This window comes from Bombus pascuorum, chromosome 7 (genome assembly GCF_905332965.1).
Source record: "Bombus pascuorum chromosome 7, iyBomPasc1.1, whole genome shotgun sequence".
Lineage (NCBI taxonomy): Eukaryota > Metazoa > Arthropoda > Insecta > Hymenoptera > Apidae > Bombus > Bombus pascuorum.
In genome coordinates this window covers 16,498,075-16,520,546 of record NC_083494.1, presented here as the reverse complement: position 1 = coordinate 16,520,546, position 22,472 = coordinate 16,498,075, and the positions used below count along the sequence as shown (strand labels likewise).

The 22,472-nt window shown below is 37.9% G+C and overlaps 1 protein-coding gene across 7 annotated transcripts in view; it reads left to right on the top strand.

Annotated features, from left to right (window-relative positions):
• The first annotated feature begins 1,311 nt into the window (after positions 1–1,311).
• The window catches only part of LOC132908637 (probable Na(+)/H(+) antiporter nhx-9), a 43,533-nt gene continuing 22,372 nt past the window's right edge, over positions 1,312–22,472 (top strand). For 2 of the 7 annotated variants that reach the window (XM_060962809.1, XM_060962806.1), the window contains exons 1-6: positions 1,315–3,653; positions 6,716–6,979; positions 10,473–10,669; positions 13,858–14,114; positions 16,724–16,941; positions 19,585–19,787. In XM_060962809.1, coding sequence (XP_060818792.1) covers positions 3,197–3,653; positions 6,716–6,979; positions 10,473–10,669; positions 13,858–14,114; positions 16,724–16,941; positions 19,585–19,787 — 1,596 coding nt within the window. In that variant the 5' untranslated portion in view covers positions 1,315–3,196. Of the gene's footprint in view, positions 3,654–6,715; positions 6,980–10,472; positions 10,670–13,857; positions 14,115–16,723; positions 16,942–19,584; positions 19,788–22,472 lie in introns of all 7 variants that reach the window. The other 5 variants (XM_060962807.1, XM_060962808.1, XM_060962812.1 and 2 more) reach the window with 5 other exon arrangements.

The following is a 22,472-nucleotide window of genomic DNA, read 5'->3' as shown; positions in this document are numbered from 1 at the left end:
TGCGGATCCTGATATTTCCTATCGACCAAACATTTTGCGTCCGATTCTCGTTGCGACAAATAAACAGCTACTAGCGATGCGTTTCATTAAACGTTCTCACGAGCGTTTTCCTCGAAACTGTTGGTAAAATCCCCGAAGAAGCAGAAACAAGGCAGTGGAAGCCTACGTGTGTTCTCTCCTTTAAATCCAAAGGTCGGGTTTCGATCGTACCTCGTGACGTCGACATACGGTATACTCGGTCAATCTAACTTACCTATGCAACGTACAAGAACACTCGATATCCATTGGAAATTAAAGCGAACGATCGTCTAAAATTTATTGTTAATTTTCATTTGAAATGATCGGTCAAGGGACAACTGATCAGGCCACGACAAAGTTCAGCGTGCTCGTCTTCCATTCCTGACATTTGCAAACGAAGCTACGAACGACGTGTGACCATCGGAAGATAAATAAAACAGTTACTTGAAATAGTTGATAGTCGAGTAAAATTCATCAAACGATCGACCAAAATATAACTCATGTTCGAACTTGGTCTCAAGCCGCACTCGCAGGATACAGGCTCCAAAAATTAAACGAAACGATCGCTCGAGATGAGAATATTTATGCATTGAAACGACATTGAAATGTATAAAAATAGAGAGAAGTATATCAAATATCCAAAATACGACTCTCTCTTTCGTGTTACAGTCTTGTTCGTAAAAATACGTATGCAGCTCGTTAATCACAATTTCCTCATTATCGTGTGAGATCATCAATCAAGAAACGATCGATGGAAATCAAACAAAACGCAACATCCCGCTACGCGTCTCCGATTCCCGCCATTTGCAAACAAAGCTGCACCCGCGGCCCGCAATTCAATATCCCATTCCGACTATCCTTTATCCAGTCTGATTATCGATCATTCTAGCCGCATAGAATTCCAGTAATCCCTTTCAAACGCAATATTCGCAATGTGATGTCCGGGCCTCCAGAGAGAGAGAGAGAGAGAGAGAGAGCGAACGAGAAAGAGGGAGACGGCCACGTTCAACAACAAACCTCGTCGAAGCTTTGGCTGCGCGCATCGCACACCCAGTTATCGTCGTCATCGTCGTCGTCGTCGTCGCCGCCGCCACCGCCGCGTGATACTATATCGGGGCGTCGCGACGCCTGCGCGGGTTCTCGCAACGATCAGCTGGCTGGAACCTCGCCGACGAGGGGCAAGGAGACCCAACTAGAAGGAGGCAGAACGATCAGATACCGGTGAGTCGAAGCGAGACAGCGCTATACAGGAGGGAGACAGAAGATATTAAATGGGCGAAAGTTAGAGAAAGAAGGATTGAAATGCGTGGAGTCTAGTGTCAGTAGCGACGTCGAGGGTGGCCTCGTCGACAGCTACGCACGTTTTTGGCAACGTTCGTCGATGCCCTTAACTCCGATCGTGGCAATGGTGTTGATCGTGTGCACGACGTCGACGTAGCTGCCGAGAGCCGGCGCGCGACTCGACGACTCCTGTTCGCGCAGTGCTGCCGTGACGGTCGATCGAAGCACACCGCTGAAACCTGGGAATGCCACGCAACCTTCCATTTTAACGACTCCACGATGCATCTGCCCGGCTGCCACGTCGTCGTCCCGTGCCCTCCGTTCGAGTCTCCGGATGGTTATCTGAGTTACAGGAGGCTCGTGTATCGACAAGTACCAGCGTGAACCCTCCTACGCTAGCTGCCGCCCAGAAACTCGCCCGAACCAGCGGTATATCCACCCTGTGGTTTTCTCACTTGTTCGCGAACAGTACCGTATCTACCTTTTGGAAATTCTTCTCGTCGAATTAGGATATTTCGAGTCTCGTTGACGAACGACGAAAGGAAGGTAGAAGGAACGTTCTATCGCAAGAGGGACAGAGTCGAATAAAGAAGCCTGTTTCCAGTGAAGTATTTTTCTGATTATATTGTTAATAAAGTGATCAGGCGAATCTGTGCGCTCGATCGATCGTAATCGCAAGGCCGTTGCTTGTGCAAGGAACATAAACACCATGGTTAAGTAGTGGAGGCTCGATAAGGGCTGCTCGAGTGCCTGATCACCCCCTGGTATGGTTCTGTTGCAGCTGCGTACCGAGAACACTCTCTCTTCTTCGTCAATAACCAGCCAATAAACGGCGGGGAGAGCACGCTCGCGAGGCAGAAGCAGCGTCGGACCCGCGGTAAGTACCAAAACAAATATGCCGCCGTCGACCTCCACTCCTTTTTTCCGCTGCAACGAAAATGGATCTCGATTTTGTCCGACGTCTAGGTCGCTCTACCACGTCTCTCTCTCTCTCCCTCTCTCTCTGTCTCTCTGTTCTTCGCTGCACTCCAAAGGGTTCGTTGACACCGTGGCTAGGAAATCGGCTTGGGAACTCGTTTGGGGCCACCGAAAAAGGTCACCGACGATACAAATATAGAAACGTCGTGGAACGAGGCCGACAGTGGAGCGGTATCGAAGAGGAGAACGGAAGCACGGCTGTTTAAGGATCCCTGCCGTGTCTCGTTTGCCAATCGATAGGAATTTTTCTCCTCTACTAAACAGAATCTCTAACGAATCATCCGGATGTACGCAAGAATCTTGAGAATCTCACGTGTGTTTAGGAAAACAGTTTGAAGAAGTTGTTGTTCCTATCGCGAACCGTGTGTACAACGAGTGATAGAAAACAGAATCCGAGAGTAAATGCCTGCCATAGAAGCAATAAGCGAGCCTGACTCGTTTAATCTGCAACTTCGACAAATAGGACTACCGTAGAGATCAGACGTACTGCTGATGGTGTGAAACGATCGTCTTCCACGTGTGATACAATACAATACGATCCAATCGCCTTGAACGATTCTTAAACGATCATCGTTCAGGAAACGGAATAGTAGAATAATTGCGAAATAAATCTGCGCCGTTGAGTACGCAAACGAAAAAGTAAATGAGATGTTCGACGCTGAATAAATAATTCGTAAAGACTCGGAAGATTATACCGTGAGAGGAAAACTCGTGGTAGAAAGAACACGAGAAGGGTGCAGTGAGGTAGATACACGAGGGTGCACTCCCTTCGAACAGCGGGAGCCATTGAAACTAAGGTTTCTCGAGGTCGGAGGTCTCTGATGGTACAGAGGGTGACTCAGCACCGGTGGACGAGCGCGAAAAATCAGCGCGGTCCCCGTACCCAAGATCGGCGTCGTAGTCGTCGAGTAACATCGTCATGGCTCCACGTACCGTCGTCTCGACGATGATCGCGTTTGCGTTGATCCTTGCTTGTTGGTCTGCTCGAGGTCACGCGGATTTAGCGAAGTTCTACGAGTCCATGCCTGATACGATAAAACCGAACAGACGAATTCCTAACAACGACTACGCGATTCATGGACCGATCGTAGACGATCATGAGTTCCCTCGAGATCTCACGGAGCCTTATCCAGGCAAGAGTTTCGGTCCCATGGGTCCCATCGATGGTTCGTTGCCCGACGACGTGTCCTTTCGAAGTTTGGCCTCCGAACAAGACGAAGCGGCGAATTCCATGGAACATTTGTCGATGGAAGGGCACGAACACGAATTTAAGTTTACGAGACCGAAGTATAAGATCATATCTGTGGAGTTTCATCGAGTTGAGACACCGTTTGTCATCGGAATCTGGATCTTCTTCGCGAGTCTCGCGAAAATAGGTACGGAATGCGTGGAGCTTGAACTTGGCTCAGGCATTGATTGTTTGTTAGTTTCGTTGGTAGCCGCTGTGCGGTCGACTCTTGTCGCTGCCGCGTGGTAATTTCGGTAAACCGATGGCTTCTGACCCTCGTTCGGCGAATTCGACGCAGGAATTTTGAGACGTAACGCAGGAATTGAGACGTTTAATTATTTGTAGCGATTCGCCATAGTACTTTGGCTTAATTATCGTAGCAGGGTTATCGAATATATTACGCGTAATTATCGTAGCAGAGTTATCGAATATATTACGCGTGTTATGCAAGCTTTTAAAGTTTCGTTTCTGCTCTCACGAAGCACGATTATATCGATAAAGTTTGACGATCGATCCGAACTTATATGCATATACACTCGTATTCGAATTTCACGCTATCTTCGAATTTATAGTTTTGTACACGAGATAAAAACACGAACGTTTAGCTGTAAAGTTTCTTCCAATATCGATAATAATTTGATCAAACGTACAATTAAATAGATCGATATCGTATTACATACGGATTTGAAATAAAAAGTAGAAACATTAATCGTAGTCGCTTATAGAACGATTGTATGGAACGTAGAAGTAAAAAATTAGTATACAGTGTGGAGATGTTGCTTTGCAAATTTTCGATAAATATATCATAGCTTGTAGTTTTCCAATTCGTTTCAATACTACGATAGTAATCGTGTCGTTACAATATTAATGAAACTTTGATACGCTTTCCATGATGCACGCAGTATTATACGTAAGAGGTTCTTGTGATAAGTATTCAAATACTTGGGTGAATCACTCCAAGTGCGGAAAGTGGAGATTTTCAGTAGGAATGAGATATACTGGTTTAAAGTCGACGCTCTACTTTAATAGTTCTAAAACCTAATGAATTCTTCGATGAATTATTCTAGCACTTACAATCTTTAACATTGTATTCGGTATAGCGTTTAAATTCTACTAAAGACAGTTACTTTTTTGACATTTACATCGTTTATCGTTCGAATTCCACGATTGACATTTTATTATTGTTCGCCTAAGAAATCGTCCTTCTTACTTTTTACGATAATATTGGGATTCGTTGTTAAATTCGCGTTACGTTTGGTTGGTTGAGAAGATAAGAGATAATATTTTACTTGTAAATTTCGAACAGAATTATCGGAAATATTGAAAATTATCGAGGTAGAAACATTCGACCGATTCTTAATCCGATTTATTTGATTATATGCTTCTGTGTGTGTCCGTTTTTGTATTTGTTAAACGCTTGCAATCGCATTTTGCTTTCAATCGCTTGGAAAATTCAAGCTAGAGAAAATAATCTTCATAATGCATTTTACGTTCTCGGTTTATATTTTTTGCTACAGTACCGTTTCAATATTTCTTCTTTCTTGTCTGAGAAGTAATTCGAGTAACGTAATTGTTAGAATTTATAGTAAATATTTGAAGAAATTTCTTTATCGTGTATTAAATATCCAAAAATGTTTCGTTATAATATTTAGCATTATTTATTATTAATTTACTTACTCTAATAATTTAAACGTTATTTAATAATAATTTCATTGCTCGAATAATTTAGTATTATTTATTATTGATCTTAATGTTATTTTAATAATTTGATAATATTCGGTATTATTTTGATGAAATAAATCTCCGTTTAATTTCTAGAATGATATTTAGAAAAAGTCGGAATTGCATAAACATCTGCAGTCTAGTAATTAATAGCCTCAATTATTCGAATTATAATTGTAACCATTATGAAACTAGTCGATTGTCTCATAGTTTATTTCCACCCAGTAAACATTAATCTCTGAATATTACCTCCTACTCTGTTATATAAATGATTATTGAATATTAGACTCGCATTAAACTCTATAAATAAGGCTGCATTGTGCCGCATTCTATCGCGTTCGAGTTAATGTAAAACGTTTCCATTTCGAAGGGGGACGATATAATATAACCATGTCGATGATACAGTGGTCAGACGACTCGATGTAACAACTACGAACCAAAGGTTCGAATAACGAGGGTTCTACTTGTTTCTCGGTAATATCGATCCCGTTTGCAACATGCTCGTCAACTATCGTAGTCCGTATACAATGAGGCTTTTTATAGATTCAACACATCTTACAAAAATAACAGCCAATATCGCATCTCCCTTTCTTCTGTTCGACGACAGAATTTGCAAAATATCGTCACGTGTCTATCTCTTATAGCGGAGAGCAATTTCAGAATTCGATACTATGTCAAAGAGTATAGGAGATTACATTATCGCGAAACAAACATTTCCGTCGTATCGATAATTTTAGTACAATTCGATCGTTAAAGGATATTCACAAAATTCTCGTTATCTCACAACGACCTGGTCGATACCAAAACCGAAGACAAGAGGACTAGTTCCGTGATAAGCTGCAACAGGCGGTTTAAAAACCGGTCCAAGTACAGCGTTCGCCGAACGAGCGTTAATAATAAAACGTTCGCGTGCTACGATCTACCAACGAAACGATTTTTCGCGATTCTACGCTTCAGCCACATTGCCCGTTCCACTGATACACCTACGTGCAATATTATTCATAACTGTTCGAACACGAAAAGCACGCGTCTTTCGCGTTATACAAATTACGATATAAAAGATTGTTAAGGTAAATAATTCTCTATTGGAACAACGAGTACTATTTTCATGTGTCTTGTTATATGCCGTGAATTCAAATTATTCCAACAACATCCACCGACTATTGATATCGTTGGAATAATTGCAACGCCGTGAATCATAGCGATCTCAGCTACTTTCGATGAAATAGTATTCGCTGTTTATCGTTCTAGAAAATTCATTGTACCTTGTCAAGCCCTGAAAAATGCATCAAGGTCGAGAATAAAGTTACAACTTATCGACTAATTACGAAGCTAAAGGGGCGATACTTGCGAAAGTTAAAATACGCGATGAAGTTCAAGTCGCCGATATCTCGACTTACACTACTGTGATTTTCGCGTCGTTCAGTTATCACGGGTGATAATGTACGTAAAGCGAGGCCGTGTTAAATTATGATCGCGTACGTGCAGGCTTCCACATGACGTCAAAGCTGAGCAAGATCTTTCCGGAGTCCTGTTTGCTGATCGTTGTCGGCGTCGTCGTTGGTGTCTTACTGTTCCAGGCGAGCTTGGTCCACGTGTCACCCTTAACTCCCGACACGTTCTTCCTCTACATGCTACCGCCCATCATCCTGGATGCTGGCTATTTCATGCCGAACCGACTGTTCTTCGACCATCTGGGAACGATACTCCTGTTCGCCGTCATTGGGACTATATTTAACACCTTGTCGATAGGTTAGTAAAAATTCAAAACTATTACGAGGCAGCGGAAAGTAGAGCCGTAAAATTTCATTTCAACGTTGTTCGCTGAGCGATCCATTCGATTTTCCGATATCGACGTATTAAACGTTTAACAAGCGCGATGTTTCGCGTAATCAATTGCACTGCTTGCTCTTAGCCTGCGATAGCGATCATTTCGTTTGTGATACTCTTGATATCGCAATGTCTTTTAGTTGTACCTTGGACTTTGAGTCTATCGCGAGGAATTTCTTTGCCACAACGAATTAGTTTACAGGATCAATTAGTCAATTTATATCGGGGAATTTTCTTTCTTCTCAAATTATGAGTATGGATGAAACGAGAGTTCCAGCAATTTTCTTAATATATTTGTCCCTCTACATAGGTACTATTATAAATTATTTCATTAAATAATAAAATTGATAAATATCGATAAATGTTGGATCGTAAATTTTATGATACTTGGAAGAAATGAAATATTTCTAGCGGATTATGACGCTAGAAATATTTGTAAACCATGGAAAGATTTGTCTTGTGTCTCTGATTTATAAGACACGCTTCCAGAAGGGATCTATCGTTCTAATACGTTTTTTTTTATTTTATCATTCTAGCATTATATTTCCATTCCAATACAAGTCACAGTGAAACGGCTAAAATTTAAGATCCACCTTCAAGATCACGCAAACAAGATACGCTCTTCTCTATATATTTTTTTAGGTTTCCTCTCTCGCTAATGTAGCTTTACATCGATCTACGATCTCCGCGATATTTTTTTATTTTCGTTTAGCCTCTTCTATGTGGGCTGCGATGATTTAAAGAGATCGCTGATGCGGACGTTTTTCGATGTAAACTGAGATAGATGGCATTTTTTAAAAACAGTAGAGAAGTTTCTTTTTCTTTTTTTTTTTTAAGAATTCGCGTTGAGGACGTAAATATTTATTTCCTCCTATGTTATTGTATTGTTTTTACGCTAGTTATGTGTTTTCGTTGAACATGTTAGCGGCTTCTACGTTTCTATCTCTGTTTATCTTTTATCAATCACGTTTGTAAGAAACGTATTATCGAGTGTGTTGAGTGCACCAGAGTAATTGTGCAGCAGGTGTTCAAACTACTTGTGAGATTATCGATGCTGGTCCAGAAATACTTCTTTCTCAAACATAGGCAGCGTTCGATGCGATAGAATCGCGCAAGGGCACTTTACAGAGTTAATTAGACCTCGTAGTGGAATAAAAGATTCGTTGTCGATTAAACGATAAACTCGAGCGATATTCACTGACGGCAACATACAAGTACTTTTATGTCGCTTCGATGATTTGAACGCATTTTCGAATTCGTCGAATTAATATTATTCTTTACTTTATATCGCGCGTATATGTAAATTTTTCTTAAAATATTCCGTACTACGAAAATAGCTGAACGCATTTAAAAGTTAGCGCAATTCATCTTTTGATGGATCTCAAAGAGATCAGTTTAAATCTCACTCTGTTTATTTCTGAAATGAAACATAGTTTTTCATATTACTCTAGGGATTTTATTTTTCCAACTATTTTTAGATAGGGCGGAAAGCTTTTCGAAGAAAAATACGATATACCTTTTAATACGAATCTAGAAATTCTAGTTGTCAATTAATTCTATACGTGACGGTGAATGAAAATGTAAATAAATTTTTTAATTAATCTGAAAATATTTTTTTAATAATTCCTAGTAAAGCCTATTAAAACACGTGGAAAATATACGAAATAAAAGCTCTTTCGTTCGCAGTTTAGTTTTTCGCGGAATTAATTTCGAAAATTTCCACGTATACTCTCAACCGTGCACCGACTTCACCCTACGTTTATAAATATCATAATAATCAAAAATCGACGTTCCACCTTGTCTATAACAACCAGAGAAAATTTTAAGAGGAAAATTCTTCTCTCGTTAAAAGAACATCGAAGCCCATCCTAGAAGATGCTTTAAAATCTATTAATATCGAAAACTCACACTCTCATTCACGGTCGCCAGTTACCAACATTCGTAGCGTGTATTCTTTTTAAATATTAACCCATTTCGTATTTTCATGCCAGCTGTCCGTTTCGCGCGTTCACCCTTTCGCAAAGTTCAGCCACGCGCTTCGCAACCACCTATACAAACATAGAAACTCGTGCACGCGAACGCCTAGGTGTATCGAGTGAGGAAACGCGCGGATGTCGAACGCGCCCACGCGAATTCTGTTTACGACGCAACGTGCTGGTGAACGTGCGACGTTTCTTCGTTACGAAACGTCCACAACTTCCTCCATGTCGACGATAATTAAAGACTCCGCGAGAATGCGACATTCGTGGAACCGGTGATCCGCGTTCGTTATTAATATCGATGAATTAAACGCCGCTAACGCACGAGCACAAAATTTTCCTTGCCAAAAATTTTCATACCAACGATTTTTACGTTTGATCCTTTCGTCGACCGAGTTACCGATTGGTTTCGAAACGTGTCGCTTAGAACTTAGAATTTGTACAGGACGAGATATAATTTTTTTTTTATTTTATTTTGGTTTTTTACAATTTGTCCTTATGGACATTTGATAAAGTGTTATATCTTATTGGTGAAAAAAAAAATAAAATAAAAATAAATATAGCATGTGGGTGGCTACCCCCAGCGGGGTGCCAGCTTCGTTTTTTCTAAGTTATACCTTTTATGAAGATATAATTGAAACAGTTAGGACATCGATGTGTTGAAAATAGTGGGATATATAAAAAGTTGGAAATGTTATTTTATACACGAAGTATTAAAAAATACTGGATAAAAGTTTACGTGAAAATTTAATAAAGCGATGGAGATTCTGGTTTTATATTTTGTTATAAAGCGAAAGAACTTTGTTACCTGGTTGCTACTATGCTGATTGAATGAATTTATCTGTGGACATGTAACATTTTTATATTTTACCATTTGTATATCGATATATGTGTTGCAATTTTACAAAAATGCATTTTCTATATTTGAAGCTTAAACCGAGCAGTATTACATAATATATAATCGTTACTGAACGACGATCAACCGAATATACAGAAGATAGGGGCAGACGATTAAATATAACGAATGGTTACGACATTTTAACTTTCGATTAAATTTGTAATTAAATTAATAAAAAGGAATGTGGTAGATTTCCCCCTAAACACCTACGTTCATTGCGAGCACAAAGAAATGAAGTTTACATTCACCATTGATTCCGATTGAATTTCATTAAAAACTAATTACATTTGTAGAATACTTCATAATGCGAAACAGTTGAACGAGCTTCAAAACGAATCGTTTTACCAATTATTGAAAATCCAGAAACTCGAGTTTTGACCTTTTAATAAACTACTGCTGAAAATTTCAATCACTTGAATTTCAATGGCGTTTAAACTGCAATCTTAATTAAGGTTGGATTAAACTAAAATTTCATTAAAATGGTTGATTTTTAATATTTCTTTTTTTTTTTTTTTTTTTTTTTGTAAATTGTTTATAGGAACTTCGTTGTGGGTGTTAGGTAAGAGCGGCCTCTTCGGTTTCGAAACTCCGCTGTTGCAAATGTACCTGTTCTCCGCGTTGATCAGCGCCGTCGACCCTGTCGCCGTGCTAGCGGTCTTCGAAGAAATTCACGTGAACGAACTCTTGTACATCGTCGTATTCGGGGAGAGCTTGTTGAACGACGCTGTCACCGTCGTAAGTACCGTTTATGTTCATCTTAAAGAGCTTAACTACCTTTAATGTTGTGCCAGTTCCACGGATCTTTATGCATACCTCTTTCATCCTAATTACGCTGCGCGTGTATGTGCATTTCTGACGAGTACAATGCGGATGCTCGTGCATTTTTGACAAACTTAGCGGTGAGAAATTGTACACAGCGACACGTAAAAATATATGCAGTGATATCTAACAGAAGAAACGAATTCCTGTCTAAGATGAATATTTCTAGTTATATTCAGGACTAATGTTATATAAACATTATTTTCTAGTTATAATATGAAATTGCATAAACATCTGTAATCAAGCAAGGGGTATAAACATACACAGTTTAGAAAGATAAGAATAAACGTATAAAATATTACGAGTAAATCACACTTTAACCCTTTGCACTCGGAATTTTGAGAAACTTAGGGGTGAGAAATTGTACACAACGACATGTAAAAATATATAAAATATTCAAGGAAGTGATATCTAACAAAAGAAACGAATTCCTGTCTAAGATGAATATTTCTAGTTATATTCACGACTAATGTTACATAAACATTATTATCTAGTTATAATATGAAATTGCATAAACATCTGTAATCAAGCAAGGGGTATAAACATACACAGTTTAGAAAGATAAGAATAAACGTATAAAATATTACAAGTAAAACACACTTTAACCCTTTGCACTCGGAATTTTGAGAAACTTAGGGGTGAGGAATTGTACACAACGACACGTAAAAATATATGAAATATTCAAGGAAGTGATATCTAACAAAAGAAACGAATTCCTGTCTAAGATGAATATTTCTAGTTATATTCTCGACTAATGTTATATAAACATTATTTTCTAGTTATAATATGAAATTGCATAAACATTTGTAATCAAGCAACGGGTATAAACATACAGAGTTTAGAAAGATAAGAATAAACGTATAAAATATTACAAGTAAAACACACTTTAACCTTTTGCATTTGGAATTTTATTTCAATTTCGTTAGCAGCAGCTCCCAACGCTTTTACCAACGTTTTATTTGAAATTTACTTTAACTAGAAAATAAGAGAATTTAAATAAATAAATAAAGAAACAAATTCACTTAAATACCAGTTTTATTCACACAATCGTTGTATTTTGTAATTTTCAAGTGTATGATATAACTTGAAACAATTTCTAGGACGCAATCCTGCTTTTCTTTCGCACGTTTCACAAAAAAGGTGGGACTGAAAGAATGTCGAGTGGGACTCGACAAAGGAGCTCCCGAGATAAAAACTCATGTCGAGTCACACTCGACATGGGAGTGCAAAGGGTTAAGATACTCGTACACGACATATTACATATATATTGTTTAATCCCAGACTATAAGTATACTAGCTTATAAACTTTCATTAATCGATCGTTCGTTGATCAAACTAACATCCTATTACCGCATGGATCGATCAAATGAAAGCTTACTATAACTCGTACTGTACCTTCATTCGCCTTTCCACCTTACACTAGAACTACCACACCAGTCACTGGTTTTACAATTTTATTTAAAAATTCCTACTTCACGTTATATTTTTTCCGCAATGATGTAATGACTTTCGCAACAATAATTGAAAGAATAATATAATGAATTTTATTTTGTTTTCTATGTATTCAAACTGAAAATAATTTTGTGTCAAAACGACTGGTACTTGTCAAGGTGTAAAAGGGTCCTGCAATCTGTTCATCGAACCTCGATTAACCAGTTTTTCCATTTTGTACAACTTGCCACACGTTTTCAAAATTTGTACTGCGTATCATTCGACATGATGATATCAGACATCAGGAAAATTCCGGATCGATCGCTAGATCGCTAGATGCTAACGCTAGAAATACCACACCAGCAAAATTGACTAGTTTTATAATGTTATTTTAAAATTCCCACTTCACGTTATATTTTTGTCCACACTGATGTAATGACTTTCGCAACGATAACTAAAAGAATAATATAATGAACTTTATTTTGTTTCCTATGTATTCAGACTGAAAATAATTTTGTATCAAGGCTACTTATACCAATACCAGTGAAAATGACTAGTACTTGTCAAGGTGTAAAAGGATCCTGCAATCTGTTTATCGAACCCCGATTAACCAGTTTCCTCGTTTTGTACAACTTGCCACACGTTTTCAAAATTTGTACTGCGTATCATTCGATATGATGATATCAGACATCAGGAAAATTCCGGATCGATCGCTAGATCGCTAGATGCTAACGCTAGAAATACCACACCAGCAAAATTGACTAGTTTTATAATTTTATTTTAAAATTTCTACTTCACGTTATATTTTTGTCCACACTGATGTAACGACTTTCGCAACGATAACTGAAAGAATAATATAATGAACTTTATTTTGTTTCCTATGTATTCAGACTGAAAATAATTTTGTATCAAGGCTACTTATACCAATACCAGTCAAAATGTAAAAGGGTCCTGCGATCTGTTTATCGAACCCCAATTAACCAGTTTCCTCGTTTTGCACAATTTGCCACACATTTGCAAAATTTTTATTGCGTATCATTGAATATGATGATATGAGTTATCAGGAAAATTCCGGATCGCTAGATGCTAACGCTAAAAATACCACAGCAGTCAAATTAACTGGCTCTACAATTTTATAAACGTGTCAACTCTCGTTTAGGGGTGCCAGATGGATTAATAATACCAAAAATCTACTACATAACATGGGATTCCTCCTATGAGAAAGTAATAAATCAATAAATATAAAAACATTCTATTATTATATATTTTTTAAAGACCAATCATTTTCACTGGTTTTGATAGAAATAGCTTCGTGTTAACTATCGGTAGCTCTAATTAAAATACAAAATTACACATGGGCGCTAATAAGATTGCACACATCTTTAAACGCTAATAAAATCTCCCAACAAATAGTCGAAAAACACGATGTAACGACATTTCTTTACAGAAAGTCGGTAAATAAAAGTTCGAACGTAATCTTAGCTCAATCAAACTTATAACCTTATCTTGGAACAGTACTTACATCATTTAAACATTACTCGACCTCACGTGTCCTCCGTTTCATAGACTCCCCTTCGTATACCCGAAGAATTCTTATCTACTCGATGGCATCTCGTGCAGTCACTTAATCGGACGAACAGCTGAATAAATTGTGGTTGTTTAATGACACGCAGGTACTGTACCACATGTTCGAGGCGTACAACGAGATAGGACCAACGGAAATTCTCTACACGGACGTGTTGTCAGGATTTGCTTCGTTCTTCGTGGTGGCGATCGGCGGCACGATAATAGGAGTGATATGGGGTATCGCAACTGGATTCGTTACGAGGTTCACTCATCAGGTTCGCGTGATCGAGCCCATCTTCATATTCGTCATGGCTTACCTGGCCTACCTAAGCGCTGAGATTTTTCACATGTCCAGCATTCTGGCGTAAGTTAACCGAATCCTTCTGCAAGCTCTTTAGCCAGTTGTCAGAACGCAAACGGAGAGAATATTCAAAGGCAACGCGTAAATTCCTTGTACGTACTTTATCGTCATCGTTCGATGATATCGATCGAAGATTCGACAAAATTGAAAACGAATTGTCCTTTGTTTTTAACATCTACCGAAGAAGCTTCTTAGTTGTCTCTGTGTACACTTGAACGTTTATGTTTCTCTATTAAGAAAACTATGGATGATTATTATTGTCTAGATTGCTATACTTTTTATGCAAATGAAATTATTAGCAGACTCATAATAAATTTTTTTTTTATTTTTATTCTGGTTTTTTTTTACAATTTGTCCTGAAGGACATTTGGTAAAGTGTTATATCTTATTGGTAAAAAAAAAAATAAAATAAAAATAAATATAGCATGTGGGTGGCTACCCCCAGCGGGGTGCCAGCTTCGTTTTTTCTAAGTTATATCTTTTATATCGTAATAAATGAGCATAAAATTTTCTGAAAGGTCAGTTTACCATGAAAACAGAAGAACATATGCAAATTTCTCCACTGTGTTTCCCTTGTTTACATCGATAAAACGAAATAGGCCGCACGTGGCCACCGCGACCTAGAAATTTCTAGCACGAGCATAGCTCATTCCTCGACACGCTCTCGGCCTGCAGTAAATTCCAAAAAGAACCTTCCAGTTCTCACGCGAATCGTTACCTCTACAAGGTGCCTCGTTACAAACTGCCGGTACGATTTGACACACAATGATTCTACGTAGAAAGATAAATCGAAAGTATGAAAGGAAATTTTTGAAAATCTGTCTAATACGCGTGTGCAGGGTCTAATACGATCAAACTCTGTTTTCTTAAAAACAGCGATTCAAAAGAACGAATTTTATGTTTCATACGTTTTGCTTGTTTTATCTTACTAAATAAAGAATAAAGTACTCTCCTGTCGATTATCCTTCTTCTTTGCTTGGTTGGAAGCCGACCAAGTTCGCGTATGCGTATCCGACAAAATTTCCAAACGCAATTTTCTCAAAAGCTGTGCCCCGCACGAGGAAATGTTCTTGTATAGTCTCGGCTTATTTTTCACGTAGGATCACGCTATACATGGTTTTATGTGTTGCCAATTACAAAACACCCTGTATATCGAACGAAGCGTGCACATTTCGCGTCATATACAAACGCAACGATTTTGACGCGCTTTCAAGCAACCTCGCAGAACCTGTTCGTTAAACGACGAAGTGAAAATAGCACATTTTTCCCAGCGTTTTATTGTGGAAAGTGCGAAAGGTGTCACGAGAGAAAGAAAAAGGATCGAACGAAAGCATGGCACGTTCTCGTGATCGTCGATTTGTTCGATAATTCGCTCAAGGCTAGTCTTTATCTTAAAAAACGAAAGGCTAAGAAACGGTCGTAATAAATAGTGGAAAACTTTACGACAACGACGCGATTCTAGTTAAGTCTATTATTTACACGTTTCTCTAGCGAAATCGATGATCGATCGCGATATAAAGAATAACTATTCAAATACGCTTAACCCGTAATCTCTCGGTTCTTGTTCTGCTTACCGTGAGTTTTGTTCGTAGGATTAAACAGAGCCTCCTTTTGCGTTTGATCGACAAACAGATTGCTTTTGAATATACGACCGGTGGTCGTGACATGATTAGTACAAACTGACGGTCCGTTTATTTAAAGACGTTTAAGATGTGCGAATATTTGGACAGCGAAGCGAAATCGATGAGAATCGTTTGACGAAGAGAAGAGAACTTTAACCGCTTTCACGACTTTGTATTCTTTTCTTCTTTGTTTCGATTTTGCTTTGGGGAAAATTTGATGACAAATTCTTGACTAGAATTTTAATAGTCCTTAATAGCTACTAGTCCTTCGGACCATTTTAGATCAAGCGAGAATCGATCGGATATGATCAACGTCGATCGTACGTATATTTATCATACCGCGAAAAGAACGAAAGCTTCGCCCTCTAAATTACTTTCGACGTTTCATTCCAAATAATTTATATTCGACGAGTATTCGAGTTCGAAGAACCTATCATTATTCACGATTGAATTATATCTTTGTATTTTTGTAACCAATAATCCAACGACCTTAATGTATTTCGATCGAACTCAATACGAAACAACGTACTCTGTACTCTAAAGAAAGGAAGAAATGGAGCAAACTAAACTTCTCTATGACGTTAATTCTGTATCCTCGCCAATAGATCAGAAACGTAAGATGACAACTGTAACAGAACGCTTTAAACTTGCAAATTGGAAAATCAAGCTGCGAAATTCCCTTAGCCTAATTTAACGAACGAATCGCAGATCCAGTCTGCGAGCCATCTAAATGTACGTAGACAGACGTAGGCACGAATTTGCAGGGGTTGTGAAGCGGTCACGTCCCTATCGTAAATCGAATCGACGTCATTGGCCCGTAGCCCGTCTATTTCGTAAACCCCTCGGATCGTATACGTTCAAATTAATTTCGACGACGTTTGGGAAACTGGCCGAATGGCGATCGATACACGGGTATCCTAACATCTCTCGAGCCACCCCTCTACGCGTCGTCCACCCTCGTCGATTAACCGTGACCTCTCTTTGTCGCAGGATCACCTTCTGCGGCATCACAATGAAGAATTACGTGGAGGCGAATATCTCGCACAAATCGCACACAACCGTCAAATACACGATGAAGATGTTGTCGAGCAGCTCGGAAACCATCATATTTATGTTCCTTGGAGTCTCTACGGTGAACAATCATCACGATTGGAACACGTGGTTCGTCGTCATGACCATCGTATTCTGCTCGGTTTATCGAATCGTTGGTGAGTAATGTCAAGGTCAATGCTGTATCCACACAAGGGCAGAGCCTAAGTTGTACATACCCTTTATATTTATATATTTTTCATTTCTATCTATCTCTGTTCGCCAAATATACCGATAGAACCTTGTTATTATTTATGGCGGTCTTTACGAAACTTACTCGGAAGACACAGGCAAGAAAGTTGACTGCGACGCTGGTCATCGGTGACCTTTTACTGAACTTTTTAAAACGATTAATGTAAGATACATTTCACGGACCAAAGTATTTTCTACGATGTGAATGACTTACGGATAATATTGTTAGAGAGAGGTTACGCAAATACGATATATCATATTTTGCAACAATTAAACGCACGATGTATTAGGTTGTCCGTTTCATAAGGTGATAATAGATGAACAACAACTTCTGTTTTATATTATTTTATTGAATTAGGTATTGTTATGTCCGTGCATAATTCAATAAATCAATATGAAACAAAAGACATTGTACGTCTGTTATTTCCTTATAAAACGAAAGAAACTTCTCGGAAAATAATATATTTCAATGTTTTTGAGGCTCACAGAGCAAAATATATCGAATTCTCGTGGCAGTCAACGTGTTCTAATACTTTCAAAGCCCATGAAAGTTGGTTGAAGCAATTCATTGCCGAGAAGGACGAGAGATTTTTCGAGAAAATATTCGTCAGGTTATTCGTGGTAAAAAATTAATTGTCTGGTCGAATCTTTTTTAGCCCTCGTTAGTCGTGTATGTAACTAACTCTCGCGACAGTAATCTTGTCACGTGACTTCAGCTATCGAGCTGCACAATTCGAATTTGACACAGACAGAAAGAAAGAGAAAGAGAGTTGTTAATGCTATCAAGAGATAAAGGAGTCTTAAGCTAAACCGATCATGGCTTATCGAGTGTCACTTACTTAGAGAATGGTTACGCGGCCGTGCCAAGAATAAGGCGTTTCTCGTGTTTTGCTATTTGTCTTTTTGCGAAATATCGATCCGGAAAACTTGGCATGTACGGTGGAAAGCATTATTTCTTGTCTTTTGGTGTAATTTGGCAGAAGGAGCGAAGATTAGGGTGGAATATGTGCTTCGGATAGAGCCCTGTTTTAGGTGGATGATCGCTCATCTGCTATATCAACCTCTTAAGAGATCACAAAGTTCAGGATCATACTACAACATCTCTTGTGATCGTATTATTTTATTATGTTTATAAAATATGGTGTCAAAAATTACTTTCTGGAAAGAATTTTGTTCCCGTACTTATCGTAAAGGAAATTAGATACGTGAAGATGATATAGGAGACGAATAATGTTAAGAAATAGTTCAAAAAGCTCGAGAGAAATAATCCACGTCATTTAATTAACCATCATTAATCCACATTTTGGTTATTAGATCAGACAGAAAATTCAAGAGCGTTAAATATACCAATATCTCGCAGGAGGTTAATAGATTAAAAAATGAAGCGAAAAGAGTAATTGCAAGATAAAAAAAGTTAAAAAATTAGGAAACATGGAATTGTATGTTACAACCCCTAAGTAGTTTATTTCCCTTCCCCGCAATCTCGATTATCCAAATAGCTAATCCCGAAAATTGATATTGGCCATTAGACAAACGGAGAGAATAATCTTGAAGAAGCACGAATTTTTCTGATCTATCCCTTAAGACGCGAAATATATCGAAAGACACTTAACAAGATTCGTCTAGCTCCTTCCACAACCGGCAGTTTACATCACGGATTACTGTCACGGACTTACGGCTTCCTGTTCCATCGGCGGTTTATCGCCAAATCGTCAGCCAGCGGCGACACTTAAAAAATTCATCGCTGTCTCTATAGATATACCTTGGGAATATTCTGCTTTCCACCACCTACAGCCCGGTATTTCCTTTTTTCCCTCTTGTCTCTTTCTTTTTTATTTTGCGAAATAAAAGATGCGATTAACCACAGCTTTTTATTCCCGGATAAAGTATGCAAGCTACTACTCGTTCTTTCAAAAATCTTGCAATTAAATACAGATTTTCCTTGTCACATAAGAAATGGAAATTAACATCTATTTCGAATAGGAATATATTCAATCGCAATGTATACGTCGACTAAAAAAATGTCAACTACTGATTGTTGTAAATAGAAATTTCCTTTTCTCCTTTCCATTACGATTAATCACAGGCCTTCGTTGTCGGGTGGAAAATGGAAACTTCTATTTATCGTGAATATATTTTCCATTTACAGAAAGGGCTTGCAATTGCTCGTAGTTGCGACGTTACGTACAAATTGGAAATTAATGATTTCTTTGAACCGAAATTTTTTTCATTGTCAAAAAATTGCAATTAACCGCGTTCCTTCTTGATGCGCGAGATACGAAGAGAAATTTTTTAGATGCAAATTTTTTCATTAACGTGTACAACGAAATGAACACAAAATTCTTTACACGCCAAAGATAATTATCGCAAATAGAAATTTTCTTTTTCCTACGGTTAAACATACTTTTCCAGTGTTACGTCAAAGATACGAGTTCATAATTATTGGAAACAGACATAGAACTCATAGAACGTATAAATAGACACGTGATTAGCTTTTGAGTCGGATCTGTAGAGGATTATCAGCGACGAAATGGGCAAACGCATTGAGTCAGACCGAAATCGAATTTCAGGCGTGATCTTACTGACAGCCTTGGCTAATCAATTTCGACTGCACAAGCTGAACAAGGTGGAGAAGTTCGTGATGTCTTACGGTGGCTTACGAGGTGCTGTAGCGTTTGCTCTGGTCCTGCTGATCGACCCACTTCACGTGTCCTTGCAGCCAATGTTCGTCACCACTACAATAGCAGTCATCTACTTCACGGTGTTCATACAGGTAAGACAACGATAACACGATCAATCAAGTAACCTCGCAGTACGATAACGAATAGACCGAGGAAAATCAAATATTACGGTTTATGTCTCAGGAAACAATTCGTATCTCGACTGCCATAATATTAGAAACTATCGTTGATCTGGCCTGTTAGAAAAATAAAAGGGAATAATTAATTTTTACAAATTATAAACTACTTTAGAATAAAATATAGAGTAACTTAATATGGATTCGTAGAAGGAATTTTATTAGCAGAAGATCGATTAATCATTTTTTTAGTAAAAATAAATCAGTGAAATTATAAAAATTTATATCGATGCTTTTTTGTAATTCTCGATAAAGAAATTAGTTTAAAAGCCTCTTTTATTATACCAGCTATCAGTTTTTAATTAAAACGTGTATTTAGTAAAAATTCGTCCCTCGTCTATAGCTCGAAACAAAGTTACCATTCGATACAAATAATATAGAAATATCTGGAATTAAATATTTAATATCTGTTCGTGTCAGGTCACGAACAAAATTTCCCCAATAGAGGGAACAATCAATCCAACATTCACGAAGAAGATAAATCGCAATCGTTATCGTATTTGCTTTTATTACTACAGATATTAACGTTATTAAAATAACTAGTAATACGACCAAGTATTACCGATAATACTAATATTTCCATACTCTTCAGGTTTCCCTCTAACCATTAACGATTACAATATTAAAATCTCCCAACCACTTTGTAATATTAAATATCATAAATCTCTTAATTCGGAGGTAGTCTTTATAATTAACTATATTACACGTCACGAAATGACGCTGTTAACGTCATTCTAAACCCTTAGATATTATTATAGTTGCGAAATTAAATAGAAAGGATGGAAGCAAACGAGTCTTCGAGTTCGAGTCAGAACGTTTTCTTGTGTTTAGAGTGGTGGAATAACTCGGCGAACTTTTCATGGATATTTGCCTTAAAAGAAGACATTTAAGCAAATAGTTGAGATTTGTGCATTACGTTCTTTTCATCTCCGTTGCGAGCATTGTTACGTGCAGTTTCCATCGAGTACTATGGCCTCGGTTATGCTTGCTTTTACGTTTGCCATTATAACTTCATGTTGCCTCTCCTTTTTGCGTCTTTCGTCTCGATTGTCCCAATACATCGCAGAATTGTTTCGTAGACAACAGTTGTTTAAACCAATGAGGTTCAACGTTACTTTCCCGCGTGGTTTCGTTCCATTTCCGTAAAACTTTAAATTAAACTTCACCGTAATCTAACGCACGCTACGCTCCAATGTGTTTTCGTTATGTTACGTTTAAATATGAAGTTATTCCGTTGAGTTATTTGACTCGGCTGGATATTTGAGTCGCGTTAAATTTGACTAAAAAATAGTTTGCCTCGTAAAATTTCAGTTACGAAGAATTTATAAGCGATTTATATTTGAAAACAGACTTAATCGTTAATGACGTAATAAACAGTGAAATATATCTCGTACGTTGGCAGCTCGACAGCCATAATTTTCTACGAGACATAATTTCTGCCTGTCAGAAGAAGAGAAATCTGCTTAATTAATTTTAATATTCTCACTTGTAATTATCATAATCCAGTAGCCTGTGTATATTACTTTATGATTTTATTCATTCTTATACAATAGACTCTTCACTGACTCAAATTTTGTCGTTCTCTCGTTAATATATTGAAAGCTAGTAGTATTTCATAATATCGCGAGCTTTGTTATTCCGTGCAAAGTTCAAGATTGATTTTTAAGATGTTGTAGCTTGGCTGACACGAATGACCCACCCTATCTATGCCATACGAAGAGATAACAATAAAGAAAGGTTGCTCGATTCAGGAGAGAACGACGCGATAGTAGCAACACCCCCTACCTCTAAATCAACATTTCACCCCGAGAGCCCGTTGTTCGTGAGAAGTAAACTTTGAGAAATGTTGATTCAGACTCGAGAACCATTCATTGGCTCGGCTGGGCCGAAGCCATTCTTACAAATTTTCTCGATTCTCTCTGATTCTAATATACCGGGTACATCGATAGGTGGACCAAAGTTTCTCGGAAATGAATGATTTTTCGAAACTCTGAAAGGTCCCGGTATTAATAATTATTGGAGCACGCAGGTTAAAAGGTTCCAAGAAAGAAGAAACTTAAATGGCTTTTACCTCTAAGTATTTAAGATGACAGCTTTTAAGGTCTCTTCTCGTTTGTAAAATTAAAAAGCGGTTTAGATAAAAAAAAAAAAAATGTTCAGGAAATGAAGTTACGTAAGAGGAAATGCAATTTCTTCGTCTTTGAGCATTAATCGTACTAATTTTTAATATTAGTACTGTTGAAGTGGTCGCCGTTTCTAAGAAAACTCTACATCTGGTCTTTTTAGTTTTCTCAAGCACCAAGGCCATCGACAGCGTATAGACAAAAGACTGGGACGAAGGCAAACCATAAATGGTAGACAGGCGACGATTTTTTTTTTTTGCGTTTATTTTACAATCAATTCTCGTTAGAGAATTTTAAGTAAATTTATCTGGCGTGGTACATCTGTTCAATCCATTTATTGTAAATAAACTAATTGTAGTAAAGATCCTGTAGAATAATATAAAAATCAAGCGGCTCGACCAACAAGATGAAGCGTGCAAACGCAAAAGAATATCTCCCTCTGATTAGTTCACGTTAAGCAACCATCGTTTCCTGTTTA